At 40.4% G+C, this 12312-nt stretch overlaps 1 protein-coding gene across 1 annotated transcript in view; it reads left to right on the forward strand.

The window, feature by feature from the left end:
- The first annotated feature begins 4916 nt into the window (after nucleotides 1-4916).
- The window catches only part of GSK3A (glycogen synthase kinase 3 alpha), a 48168-nt gene continuing 40772 nt past the window's right edge, over nucleotides 4917-12312 (forward strand). Inside the window, exons 1-2 of the mRNA XM_053690956.1 lie at nucleotides 4917-5413; nucleotides 8085-8272. Of these exons, the coding sequence (XP_053546931.1) occupies nucleotides 5275-5413; nucleotides 8085-8272 (327 nt within the window). The 5' untranslated portion in view covers nucleotides 4917-5274. The remainder of the gene's footprint in view (nucleotides 5414-8084; nucleotides 8273-12312) is intronic.

The raw sequence follows: 12312 nt of genomic DNA on the forward strand, positions 1-12312 counted from the left end.
CAGCGCTACTGGTTTGATGCCTTGTCTGTTTCCATTCAGACAGATACTCTTTTTAAGGTGATCCAGGACAGGATTAAGGCCCTTATGTTAGCCAATTCCTTTTTTGCGGATGCTTCCTTACAAGTCTTTTAGCTGGGAGCAAAAATGTCTGGTTTTAGCTTGCAGAGCCTTGTGGTTAAGTCTTGGTCTGCGGATATTTTATCTTAGTCCAAGCTCTTAGCGATCCACTAGGGGTGTAAGATCTTGTTTGGGCATGGCTTGGCTGTAATATTTTTTCAGAAGGAAAGGGTTCTTTTCTTCCTCTAGATAAAAATAAGCAGAAAGGATGTCAGAGTATTTTTCGTTCCTTTTGTAACTTTAGAGGTAACCCCTCTCTTCCTTCCTCCAAGCAAGAACAGTCAGAGTCTTCCTGGAAGTCTAGTCAGTCTTGGAACAAGGGGAAGCAGTCTAAGAAACCAGCAGCTGATTCCAAGTCGGCACCAAGGGTTGGCCCCCGATCCAGGAGCGGATTCAGTTGGGGGAAGATTTTCTCAATTCGCTTAAACCTGGATACGAGATGTTCCGGACCCGCAGGCGATGGACATCGTATCCCAGGGGTACTATATAGTATTCAAGACTTTTCCTCCCAGAGGCAGGTTCCTTCTTTCAAGATTATCTGTAGACCAGATAAAGGGAGAGGCGTTTTCAGTTCCGTTCCTGTGCAGGAACAGGGTTTGGGATTCTGTTTGTGGTTCCCATAAAGGAGGGAACTTTCAGACCTTTTTGAGACCGGATATGTCTAAACTAGTTCCTCAGAGTACCGTTCTTCAAGATGGAAACTATATGTTCCATTCTTCCCTTGGTTTAAGAGAGTCAGTCCATGACATCCATAGACCTGTAGGATGTGTACCTTCATGTTCCTTTTTACAAGGATCATCACAAGTTTCTGAGACTCGCCTTCTTGGACTCAGAATTTTTTTCCTAAAGTTCTGGGGGCTTTTTTGGCTGTGATCCGATCTCTGGGCTTTGCAGTGGTGCCATATCTGGACGACATTCTGGTTCAGGCGTCAACTTTTTTAGCAAGCAATCTCTCATTCAGAGATTTTGTTATCTTTTCTTCGCTCTCCCATGGATGGAAGGTGAATCTGGAAAAAAAAAAGTGGATTCTAGCTACAAGGGTAGTGTTCTTGGGGTCCATAAGAGATTCCTTATCTATAAAGATTTTTTATTTTTTTTTGACAGAGGCCAGAAGGTTAACATTTTTTCGAGCCTTGCCTATCAGTCCTCTCCTCGTCTGTCAGTTGCTCAGTGTATGGAGGCATTTGGTCTGATGGTAACTTCCATAGACATAATCACGTTTGTTTGGTTCTCCGTGGTTTTGCATGCTAAGACTGTGGAACAGGGACTATGCGGATCTGTCTCCGTGAATAGATCTGGATCAGACGACATAAGACTCTTTTCTGTGGTGGTTGTCTCAGGATTACCTTTCCCTGGGAACTTGCTTCCGCAGACCTTCCTAGGTGATTGTGACCACGGATGCTAGTCTGCTGGGTTAAGGAGCAGTCTGGGGCTCGTTGATGGCTCTGGGTCTATGGACTTGGGAGGAGTCAGATCTCCCTTTTATCATTCTAGAGCTGAGAGCGATCTTCAGTGCTCTATTGGCTTGGCCTCAGCTTTAACCCGGTTTATCAGATTCCAGTCAGACAATATATTATCGGTGGCGTACATCAACCACCAGGGAGGAATTCTGAGTTCTTTGGTCATGTCTGAGGTGGCCTGAATTATTCAGTGGGTGGAGACCCACAACTGCTGTCTCTCTGCGATCCACATCCCAGGAGTGGACAATTGGGAAGCAGATTTTCTAAGCCGACAGGATTTTCTTCCTGGGGAGTGGGAACTCCATCCGGAAGTGTTTTCCAGTTTTGGCCCTCAAATGGGGGTGGCTGGAGCTGGTTCCCATGACATCTCGACAGAATGCCAAGCTCCCGAGGTATGGTTCGAGGTCAAGGGATCCACAGGCCGTCTTGATAGATACTCTGGTGGTCCCTTGGATTTTCAGTCTTGCTTACCTGTTTTTTCCCGTTCACTCTTTTTTCCTCAAGTCATTGCTCAGATAAAGCAGGAGAAGGCTTCAGTGATTCTCATAGTTCTGGCGTGGCCTCACCGGTTCTGGTATGCAGACCTAGTGGAAATGTCATCTTTTCCACCTTGGAGACTACCTCTGTGGAAGGATCTTCTATTTCACGGTCCCTTCCTTCATCCAAATCTCACTTCTCTGAAGCTGACTGCTTGGAGATTGAACGCTTTATTTTGTCTAAGCGTGGGTTCTCAGAGTCGGTCATTGAGACCTTGATCCAGGCTCGTTAGCCTGTGACTAGAAGGATTTACCATAAGATATGGCGTAAATATCAATCTCTATTGGTGTGAATCTGGAGGCTGTTTTTGGAGTAGAGTCAGGATTCATAGGCTTTTGTCCTTTCTCCAGGATGGTCTGGAGAAGGGTTTGTCTGCTAGTTCTCTGAATGGTCAGATTTCTGCATTATCTATTTTGTTGCATAAGCGTCTGGTGGATGTGCAAGACGTGCAATCTTTTTCTCAGGCCTTGGTCAGGATCAGGTCTGTGTTTAAACCTGTTTCTCCTCCCTGGAGTCTTAACCTTGTTTTTAAGGTTTTGCAGCAGGCTTTGTTTGAGTTTATGCATTCCTTAGATATTAAGATATTATCTTGGAAGGTTTTGTTTCTTGTTGCTATTTCTTCTGTTTTGAGATTTTTTTAAAAACTCGGCGCTGCAGTGTGATTCCCCCTTTTTTTTTTCTTTCATTCTGATAAGGTGGTCCTGCGTTCTAAGTTTGGTTTACTACCTAAAGTTGTTTTGGTTGGGAATATTAATCAAGACATTTTTGTTCTTTTTTCCTAACCTTTTTTCTTATAAGGAGTGTTTGCTGCGTGTTCTGATATATATCTGCAAAAGAATAAGGACTTTTGTCAGTCTTCTGCTTTTATTTTGTTTTTCTGGGAAACATTAGGGTCAGAAAGCTACGGCTACTTTTTCTTTCCTTTTGGTTGAAGAGTGTTATTTGTTTGGCCTATGAGACTGCTGGACAGCAACCTCCTGAGAGGATCACAGCTCATTTCACGAGGGCTGTTTCTTCTTCCTGTGCCTTCATAAATGAGGATTCTGTGGAACAGTTTTGCAAGGCTGCTACTTGGTTCTCTTTGCATTCTTTTTCCAAATCCTATAAATTTGATTATTTTGCCTCGGCTTAGGCTTCTTTTGGGAGAAAGATTCTTCAAGCAGTGGTGCCTTCTGTTTAGGTTACCTGTCTTGTCCCTCCCTTATCTGTGTCCTCTAGCTTGGGTATTGGTTCCCACTAGTAATTGATGATTCCGTGGAATCACCATATCTTAGGAAAGAAAACATAATTTATACTTACCTGATAAAAAAAAAATTCTGGATATGGTGAGTTCACGGCCCTCCCTTTATTTAAGACAGTTATTTTTTAAAAAAAGAACTTCAGGCACCCCTACTCCTTTTTGTGTTATCTTCTTTTTCCATTTTCTTTCGACCGAATGACTGGGGATTATGGGTAAGGGAAGTGACATATATAGCTGCTTTGCTGTGGTGCTCTTTGCCTCCTCCTGCTGGCCAGGAGTGATATTCCCACTAGTAATTGATGATTCCGTGGACTCGCTATATCCGGAAAGAAATACATTTATCAAGAATAAATTGTTTTTTTTTAAAGTAGACAGCCCAAGGTAGATCTAGGTCCATTTTGATATGTTTGATATCCCTATTTGGCTGGCAAATATGAACATAAAATAAAAAAAATCAACATTTTCACAAAGCTTGGGTTTCTCACTTAAATTATTTACACACAATGACTGCAGCCATAAGACAAATAATTGTAAAAGCTTCCCTGGGGTCCCCTTTGTTCAGAAACAGCAGACATGCAGGACTTTGCCATTGATTTTTGGAAATTAGAGGACCACTAAATGCATCTGCGCGCCACTCTTGACATTTCTTGCCGTTAGTTTCCTCATATATCCCTTTTTTTTCCTGTGGTGTAGGATCCCCTCTCCCCAATATTTTTCCATAAGTTAGGGTCCCATACCCTGCTCGCCCTTTAAAAAGTCTGTAGTGTAGGGAACCCCACCTGCCTCCCTCCTACTGCTCCCACTCTGCACCAACGGATGATTTGTTTCAGAGTGACATAGACGGTGTCACTCTATCTGGTTTCATATATTAGGGGAGCGCAATCAGTTCTCCCTTAACATATGAAGGACGTTGGATAAAGTAGTGTGACTTAGTACCTACATCCATATGGGTTTAAAAAGTAAATATAGGTAGGCTCAGGAGTGTGCACATCTTTAGTACTCTATGGCAGCAGTGTTTTGCAAAATTGAAGTCCTGCTATAAATTGTTGCAATCACTGCTGCTACTATAGAGTACTATAGCACACACTCCTGCCCTCCTATGAGCCTGTCTAGACTTACTTTTCAACAAAGGATACAAAATGAACAAAGCAAATTTCGTAATTAGCTTAAAACTATAAAGTAGTTTAAAACGTTTGATTTTGACTTTACCATCCCTTTAATAAAATGGGGAATAAACTGGTATTACATTGTGATGAATCATTTACATAAACCTTTTAAAATGTGCGAATGTTGTAATATACAATATTTTGCTACTGTGCTACTGAACTGGTGTTCGAGTATACGAGACACCTGTGATCGGTTCCATATTTGGCACAGCATCAAATTGATATACTATTAATTTACTGCCAAATCTGGCACCGTTTTATTTTTTCGCGCTCTGATTACTTTTCCGCCCCAATATACATGGCGACATTACACTTCCGGTCTAGCTGTCTGAACGATTTGTATTGATTTAGAGGGCTGAGCTGAGGTTCCTTGCTATTTCTTTCTTCCTTCACAGTCCCCTTTGGTCGCTAAATGGTTAAGTGATCGTTGATCCGTATGACTTGTTTCTCGTTTTGCAAGGCATTCTGGGAATTGTAGTAAATACTTTCATTTTATTGTGGAACCGGGTAGAGCGGCGTCTTCAAGTTCCATCGTGCCTTGCGGTGCGTTACAGTCGTAAAGATTGATGGAGTTGTAGTCTGTCTGAGCCGGGATGTGATTGGTGGAGTTTTCTGTGGAACTCACTGTGGACTCTGATTCCCAGGGAGCCGCGCGGTGCGGCCTGGAGCCTGGGGCTGAGTGTGTGTGGCGGCCGCGGGGAGGGGAGCCGCCAAGCCCGGCACCATTCATCGCTTGTACGCCTTGCTCCTCAGCATGAGCGGCACCAATCGGCCCCGGACCGAGGCCTTCGGCGACCAAGGCCAGGCTGGGGCTGCCAAGGTGCCCGTGTCTGCGGGAGCTGCGGGCGGCGGACCGTCTGTGCCTGGGGGCTTCAGCGCTATCAAACTAGGCAGTGAGTATTCATAATCTTAAATGTGACGATGCGTGTAATGACACGACCTAATCTGGGTGTTTTGTATTTACACCGAATGTGTGAATGTTCCGTTCAAACCCCGTGTTAATGATCCCATAAGTAGAGCCGTGGCTTTGTTGAAATCTGAGTGTTGGTAACTTGCAATTTACTGGCCTTTTTGTGTTGTGCTGCCTTAGTAACACCTGGGCTTAATGGCCCTTGATAATAGCCCCATGTTATTTCTTTTTATGTCTAACATTTTGTCAAAGGCCTCTGCTTTATCACCCATGGTCCTTAAAGGGACCTTAAACTCCACAGTGAATACCTTATAACGTTTATATGGCCAGCAGGACATTGTAATAGTGTATATATACAATTTTTTTTTACCATTTCTTCTGTAATTGAACTGACCCCCCCCCCCCCTACTGTTGCTACTACAACACTTCACAGTGATTGTTTAATTAGTTGGACTTCCTTTATATCTGTCCATAATTAGCTATTGTAACATAGATAACATAAATAATACAGGAGACTTTTTCAGCAGGTATGCTCCTGTCCTTAAAATTATATATATTGTATACTGAGCTCTTGCCATACTGTATTTATTTAATGTCCCTTTTATTACGCTTCCTGGCAGCTAAAGTGATTGAAATAAAGAAGCATCACATGGAGCCTATGTTGTCCCACTTATTAACAAAAAAGTAACCCTAAATAAAGCTTATCAAGTGTGTAGCAAAATATTTAGCATTTTTACACTTTTCTAAATTGAATTCCTCAGGCTGTTATTTATTTTGACAACCCTGCCTATTAGAATGGTCTATGCAAATGACAGATATCTTGTTCATTATATTTATTTTGTGGTGATCCTTTTGAAGTGGTGGGAATGTGTTAATCTTTGGCAGTTCACACATACTTCTTATAGCCATATGCATGAGCATCCTAAGCAGTTTGATGACCCCAACACAAAATGAATGTGCCATACTGGCTAGTAAGGGGGATACTCAATCATTTCTAAAACTTTATTTGGGTGGTATTTTGGGGAAAGTCAGTTTTTTTTAGGTATTGTTAGGCTATTTATATTAATTTTTGGCTTTTGTCTGATAAAGTTGACATAAGAGGACTTGAAAGACCAAACTTTCATGGTTCAGATCATGCATATTTTTTCTTTCATTATTTTTCAATTTACTCTTATTAAATGTACTATTTAATCTTGGCATCCTTTGCTGAAAACATACCTGGTAATATCAATGCACTACTGGTAGTTGGCTAGTTGGACGGTGTCTATGTACGTATCCCTCTTGTCATTGGCTCAGCCCTTCTATTCTGTATGGTCCCAGTAGAGCATTGCTACTTTTGACCTTTATGTGTTTAACCCCCTTTTTAAAAAAAAAAAATAAAAAAAAAATCACAGAATGGGTCTGCTCTGAAGCCTGATCCTAAATGTGTTTTGCCCCCCCTCTTCTTGTTGTCTAGAAGTTCACATTCTCTCTCCCCCCCCCCCCCCCAAAATCAAATAAACAAATAAAAACTTTTTTTTGCAATTGAATTTTGGTATTTTCAGTTTGTATTCCTTTAACTTTCTCTATAAAGCAATGACTTGGAATTCTAGACATTCTACTCCAGAAATGTTATTGTTCATAAAGATAGATAATCCCTTTATTACCCATTCCCCAGTTTTGCATCATCAACATTTTTTTATATTCATACACTTTTTACCTCTGATTACCTTGTTTCTAAGCATCTGCAGACTGCCCCTTATCTCAGTTCTTTTGGCAGAATTGCATTTTAGCTAATTAGTGCAGTCTCTTAAATAACTCCATGGGGGTGAGCACAATGTTATCTATATGAACTAGCAGTGTCAAACGGTCAAAATACACTGAGATAAGAGGTAGTTCAATTGCTTAGAAATTTAGCATATGAGCCTATCTAGGTTTACCTTTCCACAAAGAATATCAAGAGTACAAAGCAAATTTGATGACAAAAGTGAATTGGAAAATTGTTTAAAATTCGATGCTCTATTGGAATCATGAACATTTTGACTAGACTATCCCATAATCCTGCTAGATAACTTTTGAATCTGTTGCCGAGCATACTTCTTTATGGGATCACTGTGCTGAACATTTTATTAGCGCTCCCTTTTAAATGTCATGTCCTGAAGAAATAAATTTTCAGTGTTAAGAGGTTGTGGTTTTTTTTTTTGTTTTTTTTTCTTTTCTTCCCCCATAATTTTTACAGAGCTACAAACACATTTATAGCTTTCTTGGGCCCCAAGCTTTAATAAATGCATTCAAATTTAGAAACCAGCAAAACGCCTTGGGGACTGAACAATGGTATTTGTATAACAATAATTTCCTGCATACTGGGGTCTTTAAAGCCTTGCTTTAAAATTTACCCCATGACATTGCGCTAATGTAAGAAATGAAGAATAACAGTAAATCCAAAACTACCACAATAACAGTTTTTCTATTTTTGTATCAGAATTTATACCTGTTAATTTGGACAAATTATTTATCTTGTGTTAGTAGTTTATAAATACATTGAGTGGCCTGTTCAAATAAAGATGGAACTTTATCTTTTGAGAGAGAGATATTACACACACACACACTGGCATAATTTTGTATTTTTTATTTAAATAAAAAATGGTAACGGACATCTTCTGTTTATTCCAAAGGAGACAATGGCAAAGTGACAACTGTAGTGGCCACCCCTGGTCAGGGACCAGACCGTCCACAAGAAGTGTCATACACTGATGTCAAGGTTATTGGAAACGGGTCCTTTGGAGTGGTATACCAGGCACGACTAGTAGACTGCGGTGAGATGGTAGCCATTAAAAAAGTCTTACAGGACAAAAGGTTTAAGGTAAGCACAATATCATCTTATTTTTATGGATGATGAACTGCTGCATACAGGGCAGTATGCTTGTGTTAATGACTGTCTAGGAGCGTTGTATTTTTAGATTTCATCCTGCACTAGGAATTTTGATTTCCATAAACCCCCCACAATTTTAGCTTATATTAGCTTAATTTGTTTCTGGAGCTCATTTTAACTGTGTGAGCTTTATAAGGCATTAAAGGGATAGCAAAGTCAAAACTAAACTTTCACGATTCAGATTGAGCAGGTTATTTTAAGACACTTTTAAATTTACTTCTATTTTCAAATTTGCTTTGTTCTCTTAGTATCCCTTGTTAAAAAATAGAATACACACATCATACACTAGTGGGAGCTGCTTCTACTTGGTGCCTGCACACATTTGTCTCTTGTGATTGGCTAAAAATATATTTTCAGCTTCCTGTCAGTAGTGCAATGCTGTCCATTCAGCAATGGATAACAAGAGAATGAAGACAATTTGATAATAGAATTAAATTGGAAAGTTGTTAAAATTTGTATGTTCTATCTGAATCCTAAAAGAACATTTTCAGGGTTTACTATCCCTTTTAACCATATAGGGACTGAACTTAATCCTTTAACATTTGTGTTAAACTATTAACCAACAAAAGTACCCATAGACTTTTCTTTCATGTAATTAACAAGAGTCCATGAGCTAGTGACGTATGGGATATACATTCCTACCAGGAGGGGCAAAGTTTCCCAAACCTTAAAATGCCTATAAATACACCCCTCACCACACCCACAAATCAGTTTTACAAACTTTGCCTCCAAGGGAGGTGGTGAAGTAAGTTTGTGCTAGATTCTACGTTGATATGCGCTCCGCAGCAAGTTGGAGCCCGGTTTTCCTCTCAGCGTGCAGTGAATGTCAGAGGGATGTGAAGAGAGTATTGCCTATTGAATGCAGTAGAACTTTTGGTAGCTATTCCTCCAGCTGTTGTTTGTAATAATTGTCATGACAAACTTGTTAAAGCAGATAATATTTCCTTTAGTAATGTACCATTGCCTGTTGCAGTTCCCTCAACATCTAAGGTGCAGAATGTTCCTGATAACATAAGAGATTTTGTTTCTGAATCCATAAAGAAGGCTTTGTCTGTTATTTCTCCTTCTAGTAAACGTAAAGTCTTTTAAATCTTCTCTCTCTACAGATGAATTTTTAAATGAACACCATCATTCTGATTCTTTGGACTCTTCTGGTTCAGAGGATTCTATCTCAGAGATTGATGCTGATAAATCTTCATATTTATTTAAGATGGAATTTATTCGCTCTTTACTTAAAGAAGTACTAATTGCTTTAGAAATAGAGTATTCTAGTCCTCTTGATACTAATTCTATACGTTTGGATAAGGTTTTTAAAGCTCCTGCGGTTATTCCAGAAGTTTTTCCTGTTCCTAATGCTATTTCTGCAGTAATTTCCAAAGAATGGGATAAATTGGGTAATTCATTTACTCCTTCTAAACGTTTTAAGCAATTATATCCTGTTCCGCCTGACAGGTTAGAATTTTGGGACAAAATCCCTAAAGTTGATGGGGCTATTTCTACCCTTGCTAAACGTACTACCATTCCTACGTCAGATGGTACCTCGTTTAAGGATCCTTTAGATAGAAAAATTGAATCTTTTCTAAGAAAAGCTTATCTGTGTTCAGGTAATCTTCTTAGACCTGCTATATCATTGGCTGATGTTGCTGCAGCTTCAACTTTTTGGTTGGAAACTCTAGCGCAACAAGTAACAAATCGTGATTCTCATGATATTATTATTCTTCTCCAGCATGCTAATAATTTTATCTGTGATGCCATTTTTGATATTATTAGAGTTGATGTTAGGTTTATGTCTCTGGCTATCTTAGCCAGAAGAGCTTTATGGCTTAAGACTTGGAATGCTGATATGGCTTCTAAATCAACTCTACTTTCCATTTCTTTCCAGGGAAACAAATTATTTGGTTCTCAGTTGGATTCTATTATTTCAACTGTTACTGGTGGGAAAGGAACTTTTTTACCACAGGATAAAAAATCTAAAGGTAAAAACAGGGCTAACAATCGTTTTCGTTCCTTTCGTTTCAACAAAGAACAAAAGCCTGATCCTTCGTCCTCAGGAGCAGTTTCAGTTTGGAAACCATCTCCAGTCTGGAATAAATCCAAGCCTGCTAGAAAGGCAAAGCCTGCTTCTAAGTTCACATGAAGGTACGGCCCTCATTCCAGTTCAGCTGGTAGGGGGCAGGTTACGTTTTTTCAAAGAAATTTGGATCAATTCTGTTCACAATCTTTGGATTCAGAACATTGTTTCAGAAGGGTACAGAATTGGTTTCAAGATGAGACCTCCTGCAAAGAGATTTTTTCTTTCCCGTGTCCCAGTAAATCCAGTGAAAGCTCAAGCATTTCTGAATTGTGTTTCAGATCTAGAGTTGGCTGGAGTAATTATGCCAGTTCCAGTTCCGGAACAGGGGATGGGGTTTTATTCAAATCTCTTCATTGTACCAAAGAAGGAGAATTCCTTCAGACCAGTTCTGGATCTAAAATTATTGAATCGTTATGTAAGGATACCAACGTTCAAGATGGTAACTGTAAGGACTATATTGCCTTTTGTTCAGCAAGGGAATTATATGTCCACAATAGATTTACAGGATGCATATCTGCATATTCCGATTCATCCAGATCATTATCAGTTCCTGAGATTCTCTTTTCTAGACAAGCATTACCAATTTGTGGCTCTACCGTTTGGCCTTGCTACAGCTCCAAGAATTTTCACAAAGATTCTCGGTGCCCTTCTGTCTGTAATCAGAGAACAGGGTATTGTGGTATTTCCTTATTTGGACGATATCTTGGTACTTGCTCAGTCTTTACATTTAGCAGAGTCTCATACGAATCGACTTGTGTTGTTTCTTCAAGATCATGGTTGGAGGATCAATTTACCAAAAAGTTCTTTGATTCCTCAAACAAGGGTAACCTTTCTGGGTTTCCAGATAGATTCAGTGTCCATGACTCTGTCTTTAACAGACAAGAGACGTCTAAAATTGATTACAGCTTGTCGAAACCTTCAGTCTCAATCATTCCCTTCGGTAGCCTTATGCATGGAAATTCTAGGTCTTATGACTGCTGCATCGGACGCGATCCCCTTTGCTCGTTTTCACATGCGACCTCTTCAGCTCTGTATGCTGAACCAATGGTGCAGGGATTACACGAAGATATATCAATTAATATCTTTAAAACCGATTGTTCGACACTCTCTAACGTGGTGGACAGATCACCATCGTTTAATTCAGGGGGCTTCTTTTGTTTTTCCGACCTGGACTGTAATTTCAACAGATGCAAGTCTCACAGGTTGGGGAGCTGTGTGGGGATCTCTGACGGCACAAGGAGTTTGGGAATCTCAGGAGGTGAGATTACCGATCAATATTTTGGAACTCCGTGCAATTTTCAGAGCTCTTCAGTTTTGGCCTCTTCTGAAGAGAGAATCGTTCATTTGTTTTCAGACAGACAATGTCACAACTGTGGCATACATCAATCATCAAGGAGGGACTCACAGTCCTCTGGCTATGAAAGAAGTATCTCGAATTTTGGTTTGGGCGGAATCCAGCTCCTGTCTAATCTCTGCGGTTCATATCCCAGGTGTAGACAATTGGGAAGCGGATTATCTCAGTCGCCAAACGTTGCATCCGGGCGAATGGTCTCTTCACCCAGAGGTATTTCTTCAGATTGTTCAAATGTGGGGGCTCCCAGGGATAGATCTGATGGCCTCTCATCTAAACAAGAAACTTCCCAGGTATCTGTCCAGATCCCGGGATCCTCAGGCGGAGGCAGTGGATGCATTATCACTTCCTTGGAAGTATCATCCTGCCTATATCTTTCCGCCTCTAGTTCTTCTTCCAAGAGTAATCTCCAAGATTCTGAGGGAATGCTCGTTTGTTCTGCTAATAGCTCCGGCATGGCCTCACAGGTTTTGGTATGCGGATCTTGTCCGGATGGCATCTTGCCAACCATGGACTCTTCCGTTAAGACCAGACCTTCTGTCGCAA

Source organism: Bombina bombina, chromosome 8, assembly GCF_027579735.1.
Source record: "Bombina bombina isolate aBomBom1 chromosome 8, aBomBom1.pri, whole genome shotgun sequence".
In the NCBI taxonomy this organism is placed as follows: Eukaryota; Metazoa; Chordata; class Amphibia; order Anura; family Bombinatoridae; genus Bombina; species Bombina bombina.